A 19,630-nucleotide genomic window follows, 5' to 3' on the forward strand; every position below is an offset into this window, starting at 1 on the left:
AGAAAACAGAAAAGCAAGGAAACCCCAGGTAGGTATAAGGTTTAAATACTGTACCTGCAGAGGCACCACAGTGCAAACCCGAGGCCACAATAAGGGTCAAGGCAGATGGCAATCTGTCGTGAAGGGTACAGTTCACACTGTAGCTTTACAGAGCGACATAAGGCACTTGTAGCTGCATGTGACATCTGGAGAAGGAAAACTGGCTTACTAAAGGCTCATGTATGTCAGGAAATTTTTACACGTTTAAACACACTTGGGAAGACTGGAGGAAGAAGCCATGACGCAGGCCATGATTTTACAGTCAATGTGAACAAGGGAAGTCATGTTCAGCATCATGTAATCCCTTCAATAAAGGTGTGAGGGCTAGTAATGCACATCTTCAGATAGCCAGGGAGTCCTCCAGCAAAACACCAAAGACCAGAGTTGACATTCCTGAAATGTTTACAGTCCAAAAACACAGAGAACTTTTTTTTTTTTAAACCCCTCTTTATGCATCCTAAAGGAACAAAAAGGTACAAGCCCTGTGTTTTCCAAGATATTTTGAGGGTCATCTTTAAGTGATGTGCCTATAGCTGAACAGCATTTCTGTGGTAGTTGAGAACAGTACTCTTTACTCCCAGTCATGCCCTTTAACTTCAGGACTATCCCTTCTCTGACCATGTCTATGCTACAAACTTATGTCGATGCAAGTTACGTAAGCATAGAGCCATTGCAGTCGGTACATCACTTGTTCGCGTGCACACTCGGCTCCTTGTGTCGGCGCTGCACGTATTCAGCAGGAGTGCTTATTTTGATGTACAGCGTGGTGCACCATTGGTAGATTAGCATCCTATCACAGGGTGCCATCCCTGCAATGGAAAATGTATCTACACACTTACCTGAGGTTCCTTCCCCTGCCTTGGGCTCGTCTGTGCTCGACTGGCTGGACTGAAAAAACAGGTCCTGGCTCACTATGCAGCTGGATCCCCCAATTGCTGGTCCCCCCATCCACCTCCTCCTCCTCCACTTCTTCCTCCTTGCTGTTCATGGCAGGGACCTGTGACTTGGGCTCTTGGAGGCATCCACAGTGATGTGAATGGGCAAGAGGTCTCCACCGAGTATGGCAAGTGACTCTTCGTAAAAGTGTCAGGTCTGTGGCTCAGCACCAGATCAACTGTTGGCCTCCTTGGCTTCCTGGTATGCTTGCTGTAGCTCCTTAGCTTTCATGGGGCCCTGCTGCTTGTCCCTGACTTACTCCTTCTCCTGCATCCCCCAAGCAATCTTCTCACAGATGTTGACGTTTTTATGGTTGGTTCGGAACTGTACCTGCAGTGTCTTTTCTCCCCACAGGTCCAGGAGATCCAATATCTCCTTTTTCCAGACAGAAGCATGTAGCCAGCAAGGTCAGCTGTGCAGTTGCACTTAACAAAGGAGAGCTGCTCAGTGTGCAGGAAAAGGAATTTCAGAAGTTCACAGGGCTTTAAGTGGTGGTGATGGCTGGCTTCTGGTCTACGTGACCCCTGGGCAGTGGAGTTCACAATGGTGACCAGAGTGGTCAGCATGGGGCATTGTGGGACAACTGCTGGAGGATTATTAGGGTTGACATAGGTAACAAGTGTCTACTCTTGTGCTGTATTGACCTCAGTACATCTACCATGGTTCAATATTGCTCGGGGAAGTGGTGTCACTATGTTGGCATAAGAGAGCTCTTTCATCAGTTTGAGACAAAGTTAAGTATGGACACATGCACAACTAGACTGACGCATGGCAGTTGACAACAACATAACTTTGTAACGTAGACAAGGCCTTCAACTCTTCTCAAGTCTCACCAGTTCTCCAGCTATAACCATCATTAACTGAATATTTCTAGACAGCTGTGCCTGACACATCTACATCAGAAATCTTGGCTGCAATGTGAGATTTGAAATATGTTTACATTAAAACATCTCTCTCACCATTTTTAGGCTTCTTCCCAGGTTGAGTTGAATGGAATAAAGAATATGAAAAGATTGCAGGGAAGAAACTAGTTAAGACAATCATCTCAGTTCAATTAATATACCTTTACTCCTGCTAATATGCCAGTTGTAGACACACTGAAGTCCAAATAGGCCAACATATCCGGGGATGGAGGTCTAAAAATATTAGCCACCTTCTTTTTAGGTATATCATCTATTTAAAATACACAAAAGCAATACAATTGCACATTATTATTTTGGAAAAGGTAGAGCAGTATAATAAATCCTTTAAACATTGGAATATTATGTTATTTATGGTTTATGGATTGATATGCAGCCACAACACAAGAGACAACACCAATCCAGCTAGCGGGCTGTGCTAACAGGATAAATGATTAACAGGTCTCCAAGCTAACTGAAATTCTTGCAAAGAAAGCCAGTTACGCTAACAGCTTTAAATCATATTGGAAAAGCCATAATGCATCTTTTCAGCTATCCACACTTCTTTGCATATCCAAATGAAAATCTTACTATATTACGAGCAGGTAGTTAGACATCTGTACCTGTATCCAAAATGGTGGGCCATGTTTTAATATCTACAGCTGTGGCAGCTTCCTTGGACTTCAGCAGTTTCATTATTCCTTGTGTTGTAAGGATACATGCAGACTTACTGACCTGCACAAAGTACAACATTCAAAAAGTTAACAGAACTGATGAATGGATGTTCTTGTGCTTTAATATCCACCCAAGTCAGTTCAACCTGAAGGTGCTGATTATAAAAAAAGTTGTAAACAAAGAAAAAGAAAATTGTGATAATGGAAAACAAGTTTTAAACTAGTTGAATGAAGCATGTATTGACTCTGAGTCAGAGGGTCACAGCATTTCATTTTTCAGAAATTCGACTTAGTTTATATCCACTGGACCATGACTTCTATTGGGCAATTTTTTACTTATTGGATCAACAGTTTTAAACAAAACAAAAAAGACGAAGGAATCTCTCATACCTCTACAATCATCTTGACAGTGGGCAGAGTAGTAGCAAGATTTTGTGGGTGAGGGGGTCGAACTGTTATGGGTATACAGCCCGCATATAAACAGCCATAGAAAGTTGCTATTAGGTCTACTCCTGTTAAGGACAAAAAATAGTTTTAATTTCACAAATCATCATAATCTCTCATACCAATTCCAAAAAATATCTTCAATACATTTTTAGAATTAAAAGACTATACGCATATATTTGTTATAAAAGGTCCATCTAAACCAGTGCCCTGCCTCTGGAAGTAGCCATTCTGGGGGGTGAAGTGGGGGGGTGGTTGGTTGTTGAGTTTTTGTATTTAAATATTAGTACATTTGTAGTAATTATTTAAGTTCTTAAATGAGAAGATCTGTTGAAATACATTTAGACAAATGTCCAGTTTTGGGTGCCACCTTTTAAGAAAAATGTGGACAAACTGGAGAGAATCCAGCGGAAAACAACAAAAATAATCAAAGGTTTAGAAAACCTGCTCTGTGAGGAAAGGTTAAAGAACTGGACATGTTCAGTCTTGAGAAAAGACGACTGAGGGGGGACCTAATAACAAGAGCATGGTGATGATTGTTCTCCATATCCACTGAAGGTAGTACAAGAAGAAATCACCTCAATCTGCAGTAAGGAAGATTTAGGTTAGTTATTAGGAAAAACTTTCTAACCATAAGGGCAGATAAGTACTGGAACAGGTCACCAAGAGAGGATGTGGAACCGCTGTCACTGGAGGTTTTTAAGAACAAGTTGGACAAACACCTGTCAGGGATGATCTAGGTACATTTGGTGGACCAGCTGATCTGTTGAGATCCCTTCCAGTCCTACATTTCTCTGATTAATACATTCCATGAAGTTTGAGATGGTGTGGTAGATTATAAGTAATATATACAGTATTTGTCTTTCATAAATTAACATTATGCAGTGTCTAAACTACCCTTTTTGCAGAGCTTTATGCTCCTGCTACATTTACAAGCACGCATTAGTGACAGAGACCAAGCATGAACTCATTCTAGAGGTGGCCACTTCTTGTTAGGACACAGGTGCATTTGTGGTCAGCACTGCCCTCTACTGTACCTATTCTGTGAATGCACACACCATTTCACTCTTTGGAACCAAGAATCTGGTACCTTTCATGTGATCTAAATTCATTCCCTATTCACTTCCCAATGGTATGGTAATGCATAACTGTCCAGATATGTTCCATCTGACCTTCATAGATTTGATAAATTTATCCTGCCAACTGGAGAATCGGTTCAGCAGAAAAAGCAGAGAAGTGAAGAAGCCTTTCCCTTAATAATTACATGCTGGTCGCTCTGAGATGAATTACCAAATTAAATGGCTGTAGGACTGTTCGAGCATCAAGACGCTTACCTTCCTTTACCCACAATTGATGACTTTACAGTATCTGCTGTCTCTACTCCCTTACCTGGAGGATAAACCAGAGCGACATGGTCTCCAACATTCAGTCGTCCCTTCTCCATCAGTGCAGCTGCCACCCTCTCTGCTTTCTTGTGCAGTTGTATACATGATGCAGTGCTAGCTACTGTGCCCTGTATAGTACAAACGTGACTTAGGAAAAATTGGCAGGAAATATATTTTGACACTGAGTAAAATAAATAGCCTTAGATCTAACACTTCATTACAATTATGGTTTTAGCATCGTAGTGGATAGAATTAAAGACTTGTTAAAACTACATTTAGAATGGTAGAATTCAGTTAGATTTTTATAATTTTAACAGCTAATACAGATATTTATTTTAAAGTTTTATTTTTATCAATTTTAATTTTCACAGTAGTGCAAAATTATGGATTAAGCCTTTTTTTCTCTTCTCATTTTTTATAGATTTAATTTTATCGGGGAGTCAGCCAAAGGTGGGAGTGAGGCAGCAATTATTTATAGACATTAGACACTGATTCAAAAAGCTAAAAGCTTTATAACCATTGAAACACAAACTGTCAACCACGTCTCAAAATATCAGCCTTAAATTAAACATTAATAAGTTCTCAAGCAGCATTTTTCTTACCTTGCTTACATGTAAATTTCAAGTATCTTCGATGGAAATATTTTTTCGTGTGTATAGTGAAATTGGCGTTTACTGACATTTACCAGTAAAAATCTAACCCTGCCAAGCCTAACTATATTCAAACACTTCAGCAGCTCGGAAACGGGGCCAATTGCACCAAAAACTCTTAAAATGCTCACAGAACTGGCTGTGCTGTAATTCACATATTTACAAGTCTCCAGCATTATAAATATCAGATAATGAAGATACTTGATAAAAGTTCTAGATTTGCCTTTCCACACAAATTTAATAGTTTAATCTCATCTTTGTTATTAGAATCCAAGATGATGAAAATGTAGCATGCTTTTCTGATTCTGCCAGTAAAACGATTCATTACAGCAGAAAATAAAAGTAGTTAAAACATTCACCTTTCACCTTCGGTGTTCAAGCAAGTCTGTACAGGGGCAATACAGAAAATCCCTGATAGCCCTTTCACTGTTACAGTCTAATCTCCTTTCCCTTCACCCACTTCTTGTTCCATCCCCTGCTCCACAACCAATTACCTTATCTTGATGCTGTTTAAAGGCTTGTCACCTTTACAGTTGGACTTTCCCCCACTACTTTAATGGTCTTAGTCAAAGCTTTACTTTATTCTTAATTCAGTGCTTACCTCTTATATTTCTGATACCTACATTTGCATTTCATAATTTAATGCCCTTTGCTTTAAATTTCTCTTAATTGATATTTTTCTGTACTGCCCCGTAGACAGTAATACCAGGCACCCACAGGGAGCGCCAGTAAACAACCCTAGCTAGCAAAGCGGGTAATCAGGAGTCTGGAGGTGCTCTGCTAATGAACATGGCAGTTAACCTGCAGTTAACTTTCAGGTCAGTGGGAAAAAAAAAATTCGTTTCTGGGGTTAACAATTCAGCATGGAGGTTTTCTGAACTGCAGTAGGATACTCTGCAGCCTTGGGGAACATTTTAGAGAAGTGGTTGTCGAAGCCCAGCAGTGAGGAAAATCTGATTTTGGATTAGGACACAGGACAGACTATGCTGACAGAGCATTCATCAGCCCACCCACAAAGTCCTTACCCCATCAACTTTAAGCCTCTCGAAGACTGACTTTTGCCCTGCTGCCTATGGTTAACCTAGATGACTTGTACAAACACGCCTTATTTGCTGCTTCTCTTCTGTAAGCCACTTGTTTGTCTGCTCCGAGGCAGTGAGCTCCTCGGGGCAGGAGCCCTCCTTCCCTGAGTAATATCCAAGCACTCTCACAATCACGTAGTAACCCATAACTGAAATGTCTGGGGTCAGAGGTACAGTGTGGGGGCTGCCAGGACAGATTTAACATTGCTTGACTCAAGCTGAAGTGACCATGGCGACTCAGGTCTTGTCCTCTGTCACGTTTCTAATCGCCATCAGTAGTGACAGGGTCAGTGGAAAAGCACACAGCAGAACTCTGAACAGTAACTGAACTTCTGTCCCTCTGCCACTTCACAGAGCCTGCTGCTACAAACACCACCACAAAGACAGCCTCCCTCCCCAACAACCGGTTCTTCAGAGACCACTTGTGCTGGTCATGTGTCCTACACCTCAGCTTGCCTGCACACACATTTTATTTGCCAGCGAGGTGGAGGATCACAAGGTAGCTGATGAGTCCGACACCTCAGATCCACTCCTTCCCAAGAGCGCGTTTGCAAGCAGGCAACCCTGCTGACTGAGGCAGAGCACAGCTAGCTTGCTGTCGGTCACAGCAGCAACAGGCAATCCTCAATCATGTGGACTTTTAGGATATGTCTACACTGCAATTAAAAACCTGTGGCTGGCCTGTGCCAGCTGATGTGGCCTAAGGGACTTGGACTAAGGGGCTGTTTAATTGTGGTGTAGCCATTTGGGCTTGGGCTGGAGCCCAGGGCCCTCTGAGGTGGGAGGGTCCCAGAGCTCAGGCTGCACTCCAAGCCTGAATGTCTACATTGCAATTAAACAGCCTCTTAGTCTGAGCCAGCTGGCACAGGCCAGCCACGGATGTCTAACCACAGTGTAGCCAGATCCTTCGGGCCCACCTGATGACCCAGAGCTCTAGAACACTGTTCATGGACATGTTCCATTGACCGTCAGACTGTCCCCAAAAGAGGTAGAGCCCACTGGCACTAGGGGAAGGGTCAGAGGTGCCCCTGAACCCAAGAAAGCGGGAACAGAGACCTCCAACGTGTGCCCTGGATCCATGACCATCTTTCTTTTTCCTCCTCTGTCACAGCTCTGCCTTCTCATACCCTTCTACTCAAAGGGCAATGAGAGCAAAGCCACAAATGCCAGGCACAGTGTAGACGTCAAATCTGAGGGAAGCTGGACACGCAGATGCTGCAGCTCTCTGAAACTAGACAGGATGTAGACTAGTGTTCTAAGGAGAGAGTAAACAGCAAGCACAGTATAAAAAAGCTAAAATACTGACCACGTGCATTCATTAATGTGTGCTGGAAACCGGAGGAGTCCCCCCAACATCAATGAAGTTTGCAGCATTTTAGGCTGTAACATGAGTGTCACTTCCCTTCTTCAAACCCAAATAATTTTATTCATTACTTGATCTGAAAATGAGAGTCAGTGCATCTCACCTTGGAATTCAGCAACAGAAAGAGAGGGTGATCCGGGGTTGTCTGGGCTCGCCACTGAAGAACATCCGCTAAGTACAGGAACTGAAACAGAAAAGATAGGACAGAGAACATTCAAACTCCCTTGAAACATACCACGCTCAGCTTCAGTAGGGTACTATAACAACTGCTACCCTTGGATACATTCAAAAAGACTCAATTCTACCTTTCTTGCCTGGTCATTATCCTCCAGCTGGGTAACATCTCTCCCTGAAGCTTGTGCAATTCTTTTTCCAGCAACAAGGTTGCCCACTATCATAGAAGCAGGACCAACATCTGGGTTAACAAAATGAGCAAAATGAAAATAACTCAGTTTAACAAAGCCAATCATAATTAAATAACAACGAATAATTAAGCATGCATATTACAATAACGAATGTAATGTAATGTTAAAAAAATAAAAAAGGAAGATGAGAGGCTGAAACCAAACATCAGATCTGACAGAACAAACGTAACCTGGTAACACAGACTTTAACATGTTCAGTTACCAAGACAGCAACATTTAGAGACAAACATGAAGGCTGAGCTACACACTCTGCTTTAGTTACCTGGCTGTTTTTGTCGAGGTTTAGGCAAGTTGGTAACACAGGTATGAGGACACATCAAAACATTGCAAGGGTGCAGAGCACCCTCTAGAAAGCGCTGTTTCGTTTCTGAAATATGAATTCCTCCAAGTGGCGCCTTTGGTAAGGTGTTCGCAGGAACCAAAGCAAGACAATACACACCCACTTGGTGAATGCTGTCAATTGCCTTGAGGGGGGAAAAAAAGAATTAATTATGTACAGTGACATGGCACTTAGCTGGAACAAGAATTCTAAAGTAATTTATATCACCACAAATTTTACTTGCACCATAATTTGCAAATAAAGGGTCCAATTCTGCACTCACTGAATTCACAGAAGTTGTGCCACGACTTCAATGGGAGCAGGAGCAGATCCATATTTCTGCCTGTGCAGTCAAGCCCAACACTGATGAGGGAAGTTACTAAAATGTGGGTGATAAGTGTGGAAAGATCGTGAAGGCCAAAACCGTTTGTCACAGTGTACTTAGCGTGTCTGGTGCAACCACAGAGACACAGTAGAATGTGAGCCACAAGAAGATATAGCGGGGAAACATTTAGCTGCTTAACACTCACTATGTGCTTCAGCTTGGAAACCACGCAGAACAACAGAAATGGGTCATACTTGTGTTTCTATGAATGACATCCTTACCATTACCAAGTAAAATGGTAATGAAAGACTTAAAATCCTATGAATTTATAGAGACACATTGTCTCTTTATTCCTACATAGTTTTCCCCTCGGCTTAAGAGGCATCTCTCTTTACATTGTTCTCTTCAGTCCTACCCTCCCTCATACTTCATTTTCTGATTCCTCGGCCATACCTGCTCTTTCAGTTATTGCACCCTGCCGCCTCCTTAGAAGTGACTGGCTACTTCAGAAATACCTGACTACTACTGGACAAAGTGACCAAAAGTAGCTGTTCAATTTAGGAGCATACGGGAGACATGGAGCACTCCCGTATCACACATGCTACTAACAAACATTCTAAAATAGAAGTCTTCTTTTGATATTTTGTATAAGTTCAACATTAAGTTATTTCAGAATCAAACAGACCAAAGGACACTGGCAAAAATAAAGACTAACGAATTACAAATTGAATACTTCTTTTGCAGGATTTGAAAATTCCAATCAAAATGAACTGCAGAAATCTGATTTTGCTCTTGAAAAAAATTCCATTAGCTAACACTCTAGAAAAGCAGTGAGCTTATCAGAGGTTTCTTTGGCCAGTTTGAAGGTAAGGTTGTTTATATAGAAAATAGAAGTTCTGATATTCTCATTTGATACATTAGCCTTATTCACCTGAAAAAAGAGAAAGGACAGATCTGACTACCTGTAGAACCCTGCTCATCCACTGAAAACTATCCTCCTCTGATGCATCAGGGCGCTGCTCTGCCACAAGCACTATTCGATCATCATGCAAAACGGTCACAGAAAACACTGCTATCCTAGAACACAAAGGACAGAAGAATGCTAGGACTAGAAGAGATGCAACGTATAATGAACATAGCATGGTTTATTACAATATGAATGGCTGTAACTCCTGTGGAACTGTTTTCACAGACACAAACATTATTTATGCCAGATCATCACAAAATCACTCACAACTTGAGGACAAGAGGAAGTTTATTTTAATTTTCTTTTCTCAGATTTGAGAGAATTTGCACTTCACTACTACAGTTCACGTGTTATTACAAGCAGGATTCAACACATACCGGAGATGTGCAAACTTTCACTATATAACTTTGTCACGTACATTGACTCTAACCTACAACATCTAACTACTGAATCTCTCTCCAAAGGAAGTGGACAACTCTGCCAGATTAAAAGGTGGCATGTCTAGCTGTATATCTGGACTGATAGCTAGAAACCTGCTTCCTTTGTGGGCCAAACTGGCTTTGAACCCAGGTCGGCAGTGGGGAAAAGGCTAGCAATACCTCGACAAGCTGGGAGCCAATTTTTGAAAATGATGCTTGAATTGATGGAAGTGACACATTTATGAGGAAATAATACTTGTTGAACCTACAACAAAAGTGTAACTCAATAGCAGTTCCTCGTGCCACACTGCCACAGCTGCAATCCCAGGAGACACCTGAGCTGAATGCCCCTCTACGTAAGAGCAAGAAGTTGGGCACTGTAGTATTACTTTTGAGGGTCCTTCAGTGGCCCCAAACAGCTAGCTTGTTCCTCTCAGGGCATGTTACCAGATGCATCTATTAGCATGAGAAGCTGCGGGAGGGAGCTGTCTGGTAGGGTTAGATCTGTTAGGGGGAAGGGAACTTGTGTTCTGGGTTTTCTAGGGGTCTCAGTTCTGCAGGCTCTTGGGGTAAAGCTGTTGCTTAATTTATTTGTCTTGTGTCTAGAGCTCCGGACAGGCATCCACATTTATTTTTTTAGAAATCAAAATACAATAAATATACAGATGATGCAAAGCTGAACAAAGTAGTACTGTGAAGTTTTAAGCAGAAACTTAAACACAGAAAGAAGAGGTCAGTAAGACTAATGATTTCACCAGGTCAAGGCAATTTAAACAATTTAGAATCAGTTTACATACATTAGGTTTCATGCTGTATGCTAGCAGGGGAAGCCACACTTTGATATTCATACTCACAGGGTGGCATCTTGCCCCCAAAGCAAAGTTCAGTGCAGAACTTTCCCCAACCCAGAAAGCACTCTGAAATGCTGGATGAGCAGTGGATAAATACACAAGAATACAATGTTAGGGAATAAGTTCCTCTCTCAAAATATTCACCTTCCTCTGTAGACAAACTTCATTGGTTCTACTGCCAGTGCTGTGGCCACTACATCATCAGCGTTGTGTTTGCGAATGTTCACCACCATCAGGCCATCCAGTTTTCCCACCACGAACACCAAACTGTCCTGAAAAGACAACAGGCTAAAAAACAGAAAAGCCACACAAAATGCAAACTCAAGACTCCCAGCAATACAAGATCATTAACCCTAGGGATAAAAGAGTGACATTACATCATCACATGCATCTGAAGAAGTGGATATTCACCCACGAAAGCTCATGCTCCAAAACGTCTGTTAGTCTATAAGGTGCCACAGGATTCTTTGCTGCTTTTACAGATCCAGACTAACACGGCTACCCCTCTGATACTTGACATTATATAGACTTATATGAGGAAAACAGACTCTCTTGATAGAGAATCCTGTTGAATGCAGCTGTGCTCGCACAGAAGGAGGCGGTTAGTTGCCAAAGCCAGCTACTCGACCCAAGATGTGCCCATGCTCTATCAAATGAGTTCAAGGACATGATCCTGTCATTTGGCTTTGAAAACAGGAAAACTAGGAACCCATGATCCAACAGCTGGAGAAGATATCTGGAGAATACTCCCCTTGGGAGAACAATACTAACCTGACATTCCAGCCTTAGTTTCATTTGATCTGCAGATTGTCGTACAAGATTATATTTCAGTATTCCTGTTCTAAATCCTCCTAACTACTCCCTACTGCATATTCTGTTAATTCAAGAGTGGATTTACTTCATGGGCATTTGGAACAGTTTTGTCCATTCATACTTACGGGTCCAATAAAGCCAAGCAATCCTGTCCTTGTGAAGGGTTGATCTGAAACAGGCACCCCTGCTGCTGTCACTGGTATGGTCTGATAGAAGACGGAAGATAAAGTTCAGATACACACCAAGGTACTTCACTGTTTAACTGGTACTGTGAAGCTAAAACACATTCCCCTTCTGTTTCAGTGAAAATCTTTTTGATCAAACAAAGAATGAACTAGAAAGCGAGAGAGCATTTACTGTCCTTCTGGCTGATGTGGTTGTAACTCACGCGGTGAGGTGGGCAAGTACAATCCCTATTACAGAGGGGGAGAACAGGCACAACAGGAGCTGAGTGACTTGCCCAAGGTCACACAGCAAGTCCGTGACAGAGCTGGAACATAACCCAAAACTGAGAACCAGAGCTTGTGTTTTAACCAGTTGAGTTTCACTAATAACCCCTTGTGTTGCCTCTGCTGGTTTCTTTACTGTTTCTGAGGACTACCCCACCTGGCCGGCCTGCCTCCTCCCTGCTACGTGCCTGGACGTCCTGATGTTGGAAACCCTCAGCGAGAACGCCCTCCAGAAACATAAGCTGGTTCAGGTATTGGGAGCTGGGAGGCTGGCTAGAAGATCTTTCCAGCAGTGAGGAAGATGGTCAGGACTCCTTGTATTCAAGAGTCCTAACGCATCGTTTCTGAAACAGAAAACCCTCCCTGATCGCATGATAGCATTTCCATCGATCATCTTATACTGGTGTCTGCAACAGCAGTGTCTGAGTGCCTCCCAAAAGCAAGAGGACAACAATGGTCACTTCCTTCTTTTTGTTTTTTGCTTTTTTGGGAATAGGCCTGTATATGTGAAAAAAATTAGATTCAGAGACTGCAGCAGTAAAGCTTGGGAAAGTGGTGGGTTTTGCGTTTCGCATCAAATGCAGTGAGGCTGACTCTTGTTCTTATTTCACCCTCTATTTAAACTGCTGCCAAGCCCTAAGGAACACAGTCTTGTGTATTATCCAGTTGCAGATTATTCAGTGTTCTAAGGATTACAGCAAGTAACCAAAGTCTACTTTTATATAAAAACCGTGTGTATGGTTTTCAATACACTAGGCACACTTACTTAAGCAATGTGGCAATAACTGAACAATACTAGGATGCATGTAGGATATTATGATGTGGTATCAGAGATCTATGTGAATAATCACCCGACTTTATGCAATAATATCCTTGAAATGTCTTAATGTAACTTTACATGCTAATGCTGTGTTGACACAGAGGTGAGGTGATCATACTTTGATTATGTACAGGATGCTAATATGAGCATGATATATAAAAAAAGATGATTGACTGCTAATGCTATTTCATAATTTGGTTAAAGGAAAAACAAGTTTCAGTTCTGATGCGTTACTGGAAGGGATGAAGAGAGGTGTATTTTGCCATGGCTTTTGTTTAATTAATTAAAACAGATGCTGTTGCAATGAACATGAGCATACCTGTTGTGAAACCGGTCCAGAAAGGGTTACACAACTAGTAGGTTAACTGACTCAGATTCAATCTTTAGAGACATAGTAGTAAATAATGTTTGTGTTTTGTGTGTGTCTACATATATGTTGTTAGAGGCTGACAATGTAAAAGATGGTTACTCACCTTTGTAACTGTTGTTCTTCGAGATGTGTTGCTCATATCCACTCCAGTTAGGTGTGCGCGCACCGCGTGCACGTTCGCCGGAAGACTTTTTACCCTAGCAACACTCGGTGGGTTGGCTGGGCGCCCCCTGGAGTGGCGCTACTATGGCACCGGATATATACCCCAGCTGACCCAGCCACCTCTCAGTTCCTTCTTGCCAGCTACTCCGACAGTGGGGAAGGAGGGTGGGTTTGGAATGGATATGAGCAACACGTCTCAAAGAACAACAGTTATAAAGGTGAGTAACCGTCTTTTCTTCTTCGAGTGATTGCTCATATTCATTCCAGTTAGGTGATTCCCAAGCCTTACCTAGGCGGTGGGGTCACAGTGAGACGTGGTAGAGTGCAGAACCGCTGAGCCAAAGGCTACATCATCTTTAGATTGTTGGACCAGAGCATAGTGCGAAGCAAAGGTGTGGACCGAGGACCAGGTAGCTGCGCGACATATTTCCCGGATTGGTACATGGGCCAGGAAGGCGGCTGATGAAGCCTGAGCCCTGGTAGAATGTGCAGTGAGATGGCCTGAGAGAACATGAGCCAAGTCATAGCACGTGCGGATGCACGCCGTCACCCAAGAGGAGATCCTCTGGGAGGAGACAGGTAGGCCCTTCATCCGGTCAGCCACTGCAACGAAGAGTTGGAGGGATTTACGGAAGGGCTTCATCTGATTGATATACGGACATCTAAGGAGTGTAACTGCTGTTCCTGTCGGGATGAATGAGGCTTCGGGAAGAAGACCGGAAGGAAGATGTCCTGACTGCTATGGAAGGCCGACACCACTTAGGGAGGAATGCCGGATGTGGTCGCAACTGTACCGTGTCCTTGTGAAAGACAATATACGGTGGGTCCACCGTAAGCGCTCGAAGCTCGGAAACTCGTCTGGCCGATGTAATGGCTACTAGGAAAACTGTCTTCCAGGACAGGTATAGCAGCGAGCAAGTTGCCAATGGCTTGAATGTTGGAAGCATAAGCCTGCTGAGGACTAGGCTGAGGTCCCAGGTAGGGGCAGGGTGGCGTACTTGGGGGTAGAGGCGCTCCAGGCCCTTAAGAAATATAGTAACTATAGGGTGATAAAACACGGAGTGGCCACTCTCTCCTGGATGGAATGTGGAGATGGCCGCCAAGTTCACCCTCAAAGAAGATACCGCCAGGCCCTGCTGCTTAAGCGACCAGAGGTAGTCCAAGATGGTGGGGATCGAGACCTTAAAGGGAGTAGCAGTCTGCGTTTCACAGCAGCAGGAGAAACGTTTCCACTTGGCCAGATATGTTGACCGAGTGGAAGGCTTTCTGCTATTAAGGAGTATATGTTGTACCGGAGCGGAGCAGCGTAACTCCGACATGTTTAGCCACGCAGTAGCCATGCTGTGAGGTGAAGGGCCTGCAGGTCCTGGTGGCGGAGACTGACATGGTCCTGCGTTATGAGGTCTCGGTGGAGTGGCAAGGTAATTAGGCTGGCTATGGACAGGTTGAGCAGTGTAGTGTACCAGTGCTGTCTGGGCCACGCTGGTGCGATCAGGAGCGCTCTGTCCCTGCGGAGTTTTATTAGGACCTTGTGAACCAGCGGGAATGGTGGGAAGGCATAGAGCAGTCGGTGCTTCCATGACATTAGGAATGCGTCCAAGATCGATCCCGGTGAAAGACCCTGGAAGGAGCAGAACGTTTGGCATTTCCTGTTCGCGCGAGAGGCCAATAGGTCTATGTGGGGAAAACCCCACTTCTGGAAGACCGAATGAATAATGTCTGGCCTTATCGACCATTCGTGACACAGGAAGGATCTGCTCAGTTGATCTGCCAGAGTGTTCGGAACTCCTGGGAGAAAGGATGCTACCAGGTCTATCGAGTGGGCTATGCAGAAGTCCCAGAGTCGGATGATCTCCTGACAGAGGGGGAAAGATCGAGTCCCTCCCTGCTTGTTTACATAATACATGGCCGTTGTGTTATCTGTAAACACTGACACACAATGGCCGTGTAGATGCTGCTGGAACGTCTGGCATGCCAGGCGGACCGCTTTCAGCTCTCGGACATTTATGTGAAGCGCCAGTTCCTACAATGACCAGAGGCCCTGAGTACGAAGGTGTCCAAGGTGAGCCCCCCGAGAGATGACGCGTATGTCATCAGGGACAGTGAGGGTTGGGGCGGATGGAACGGTAGCCCTGCACGTACCAGGGAGGGGGTTAGCCACCAGTTGAGGGAGCGTAGGGTGCTCAGGGGAATGGTGACTATTGTGTCTATTGGGTCCCTGCCCGGACAGTATACCAAATTGAGCCATGTTTGGAGAGGTCGAAGGCGGAGCCTGGCATATTTGGTCACATATGTGCAGGCAGCCATGTGACCTAGGAGACCGAGACAGGTGCGAGCCGAGGTCGTCGGGAAGTTCTGTAGACCTCAGATGATTGTTGCCATTGCCTGGAACCGTGGCTGAGGTAAGTAGGCCTTGGCTAGATTGGAGCCCAGGGTAGCTCCTATGAAGTCTAGCCTTTGTGTGGGGACGAGTGTGGATTTCTCCGCATTGAGCATCAGGCCTAAGCGTGTGAATAGGTCTGTGATAAGGCCTACATGTTGTGTGACTTGTGTCTCGGAGGTCCCTCTGATGAGCCAGTCGTCCAGATACAGGAATACATGTATCCGATGTCAGTGGAGATGTGCGGCGACTACGGCCATACACTTTGTAAACACCCTTGGGGCTGAGGAGAGGCCAAAGGGAAGGACTATAAACTGAAAATGCTGACGGTTGGCTACAAAGCGAAGAAACTTCCTGTGCAGAGGAAAAATGGCGATGTGAAAATACGTGTCCTTCATATCGAGGGCAGCATACCAGTCTCCAGGATCCAAGGACGGGATAATGGTCCCCAGGGAGACCATGCAGAACTTCAACTTTATCATGAACTTGTTGAGGCCTCGCAGGTCTAGGATAGGCCTGAAGCCTCCTTTCGACTTGGGGATCAGAAAGTAATGGGAGTAAAACCCTTTGCCCTTTTCGTCTTTTGGTACCTCCTCTATCGCTCCTATGGTGAGGAGCGTCTGCACCTCCTGTAGGAGGAATTGCTCATGAGAGGGGTCCCTGAAGCGGGACTGGGTTGGAGGGTGGGAAGGCGGGGTTGAAACAAACTGGAGGTGGTATCCTTGATTCACTGTGCGTAGGACCCAGAGGTCTGAGGTCAATTGGGACCACGCCGGGAGGAAGTAGGAGAGAGGGTTAGAGAAGGGAGGAAAAGGATCCTGGCCTGAAACTGGTACTCCTTCCTCGGGCGTACCTTCAAAAGGCAGACTTTGGTCCCACTGGTGGTTTCGAGGGACCGTGATTTTGGCCCCCTTTGGGTCCTGACTGGTGTCTATGCCCACCCACCCTGCCATCTGCCAAAGTCTTGCCTGTGTCTGGGCACAAAGTACAGGTGGTGAGTCTGGGGACGGAAAGGTCTGCGTTGGGTCACAGGTGTATATATGCATGCCCAAAGAACGCATGATTACTCTATTGTCTTTCAAGCTTTGTAGCCTGGGGTCAGTCTTCTCCGAGAACAGACCCTTACCATCAAAGGGTAAGTCCTGGATAGTATATTGTAGCTCCGGCGGGAGGTTGGAAACCTGTAGCCATGAGATGTGTCTCATGGTGATACCGGAGGCCAGAGATCTGGCTGTCGAGTTGGCCGCATCTAGTGAAGCCTGGAGGGAGGTTCTGGCTACCTTTCTCCCTTCCTCCAAAAAAGCAGCGAATTCCTGGTGGGAGTCCGGGGCGAGTAGTTCTGTGAATCTACCCACCTCCGCCCAGGTGCTGTAGTTATATCGGCTCAGTAGAGCCTCCTGATTTGTCACCTGGAGCTGTAGGGCGCCTGCCAAATACACCTTGTGGCCGAGTAGGTCCATTTGCCTAGCCTCCTTTGACTTTGGGGCTGGTGCCTGTTGGCCATGGCGCTCCCTCTCGTTGACTGATTGGACAACTAGCGAGCAGAGTGGAGATACAGATACTCGTACCCCCGAGAGGGTACCATGTATTTACGCACGACCCTCTTTGCCGTAGGGGGGATGGAGGCTGGGGGACTGCCATAAGGTGTCGGCATTGGCTTGGATGGTCCTTGGATGGCTTTAAACTAGGTTCGATGGGGACAGGTGAGCAAACCCCACAGGTAAGTGGGGAACAAGACCTGGGAGATGGGTTGGAAACAGGAGGGAGCATGGGCTATAATGGCAGAGAGAAAGGAGGGTCAGGGCAAAGCTGGGAGGCAAGATCAAACCAGTATCTTAGATGCCTATATACAAATGCAAGAAGTATGGGTAATAAGCAGGAAGAACTGGAAGTGCTAATAAATAAATACAACTATGACATTGTTGGCATTACTGAAACTTGGTGGGATAATACACACGACTGGAATGTTGGTGTGGATGGATACAGTTTGCTCAGGAAGGATAGACGGGGAAAAAGGGAGGAGGTGTTGCCTTATATATTAAAAATGTACACACTTGGACTGAGGTAGAGATGGACATAGGAGACGGAAGTGTTGAGAGTCTCTGGGTTAGACTAAAAGGGGTAAAAAGCACAGGTGATGTCGTGCTGGGAGTCTATTACAGGCCACCTAATCAGGTGGAAGAGGTGGATGAGGCTTTTTTCAAACAACTAACAAAATCATCTGAAGCCCAAGATTTGGTGGTGATGGGGGACTTCAACTATCCAGATATATGTTGGGAAAATAACACCGCGGGGCACAGACTATCCAATAAGTTCCTGGACTGCATTGCAGACAACTTTTTATTTCAGAAAGTTGAAAAAGCTACTAGGGGGGAAGCTGTTCTAGACTTGACTTTAACAAATAGGGAGGAACTCGTTGAGAATTTGAAAATAGAAGGAAGCCTGGGTGAAAGTGATGATGAAATCATAAGAGTTTGCAATTCTAACGAAGGGTAGAAGGGAGTACAGAAAAATAGAGACGATGGATTTCAGGAAGGCGGATTTTGGTAAGCTCAGAGAGCTGATAGGTAAGGTCCCATGGGAATCAAGACTGAGGGGAAAAACAACTGAGGAGAGTTGGCAGTTTTTCAAAGGGATGCTATTAAGGGCTCAAAAGCAAGCTATTCCGATGGTTAGGAAAGATAGAAAATGTGGCAAAAGACCACCTTGGCTTAACCACGAGATCTTGGGTGACCTACAAAATAAAAAGGCGTCATATAAAAAATGGAAACTAGGTCAGATCACAAAGGACGAATATAGGCAAATAACACAGGAAGGCAGAGGCAAGATTAGAAAGGCAAAGGCACAAAATGAACTCAAACTAGCTATGGGAATAAAGGGAAACAAGAAGACTTTTTCTCAATACATTAGAAGCAAGAGGAAGACCAAGGACAGGGTAGGCCCACTGCTCAGTGAGGAGGGGGAAACAGTAACGGGAGACTTGGAAATGGCAGAGATGCTTAATGACTTCTTTGTTTCGGTCTTCACTGAGAAGTCTGAAGGAATGTCTAGTATAGTGAATGCTTACGGGAAGAGGGTAGATTTAGAAGATAAAATAAAAAAAGAGCAAGTAAAAAATCACTTAGAAAAGTTAGATGCCTGCAAGTCACCAGGGCCTGATGAAATGCATCCTAGAATACTCAAGGAGTTAATAGAGGAGGTATCTGAGCCTCTAGCTATTATCTTTGGGAAATCATGGGAGACGGGGGAGATTCCAGAAGACTGGAAGGGGGCAAATATAGTGCCCATCTATAAAAAGGGAAATAAAAACAACCCAGGAAACTACAGACCAGTTAGTTTAACTTCTGTGCCAGGGAAGGTAATGGAGCAAATAATTAAAGAAATCATCTGCAAACACTTGGAAGGTGGAAAGGTGATAGGGAATAGCCAGCATGGATTTGTAAAGAACAAATCGTGTCAAACTAATCTGATAACATTCTTTGATAGGATAATGAGCCTTGTGGATAAGGGAGAAGCGGTGGATGTGATATACCTAGACTTTAGTAAGGCATTTGATACGGTCTCGCATGATATTCTTATAGATAAACTAGGAAAGTACAATTTAGATGGGGCTACTATAAGGTGGGTGCATAACTGGCTGGATAACCGTACTCAGAGAGTAGTTATTAATGGCTCCCAATCCTGCTGGAAAGGTATAACAAGTGGGGTTCCACAGGGGTCTGTTTTGCGACCAGCTGTGTTCAATAACTTCATCAACGATTTAGATGTTGGCATAGAAAGTACGCTTATTAAGTTTGCGGAGAATACCAAACTGAGAGGGATTGCAACTGCTTTGGAGGACAGGGTCAAAATTCAAAA

At 44.4% G+C, this 19,630-nt stretch overlaps 1 protein-coding gene across 7 annotated transcripts in view; it reads right to left on the minus strand.

Moving 5' to 3' along the window:
• Nucleotides 1-19,630, minus strand: part of DIP2A (disco interacting protein 2 homolog A) — a 213,732-nt gene that overhangs the window by 28,206 nt on the left and 165,896 nt on the right. For 6 of the 7 annotated variants that reach the window (XR_004002532.1, XM_030579396.1, XM_030579397.1 and 3 more), the window contains 11 exons: nucleotides 11,717-11,797; nucleotides 10,923-11,050; nucleotides 9,504-9,618; nucleotides 8,160-8,361; nucleotides 7,778-7,887; nucleotides 7,576-7,656; nucleotides 4,382-4,505; nucleotides 2,939-3,060; nucleotides 2,498-2,609; nucleotides 2,039-2,148; nucleotides 55-185 (listed from right to left, as the gene is read on the minus strand). Coding sequence is in view for 6 of the 7 variants with exons in the window: in XM_030579396.1 (XP_030435256.1) it covers nucleotides 55-185; nucleotides 2,039-2,148; nucleotides 2,498-2,609; nucleotides 2,939-3,060; nucleotides 4,382-4,505; nucleotides 7,576-7,656; nucleotides 7,778-7,887; nucleotides 8,160-8,361; nucleotides 9,504-9,618; nucleotides 10,923-11,050; nucleotides 11,717-11,797 (1,316 nt within the window). In the remaining variant the exon portion in view is untranslated. Of the gene's footprint in view, nucleotides 1-54; nucleotides 186-2,038; nucleotides 2,149-2,497; nucleotides 2,610-2,938; nucleotides 3,061-4,381; nucleotides 4,506-7,575; nucleotides 7,657-7,777; nucleotides 7,888-8,159; nucleotides 8,362-9,503; nucleotides 9,619-10,922; nucleotides 11,051-11,716; nucleotides 11,798-19,630 lie in introns of those variants that run through there. The other variant, XM_030579400.1, reaches the window with a different exon arrangement.

The sequence above is a fragment of the Gopherus evgoodei genome, chromosome 11 (assembly GCF_007399415.2).
Source record: "Gopherus evgoodei ecotype Sinaloan lineage chromosome 11, rGopEvg1_v1.p, whole genome shotgun sequence".
Lineage (NCBI taxonomy): Eukaryota > Metazoa > Chordata > Testudines > Testudinidae > Gopherus > Gopherus evgoodei.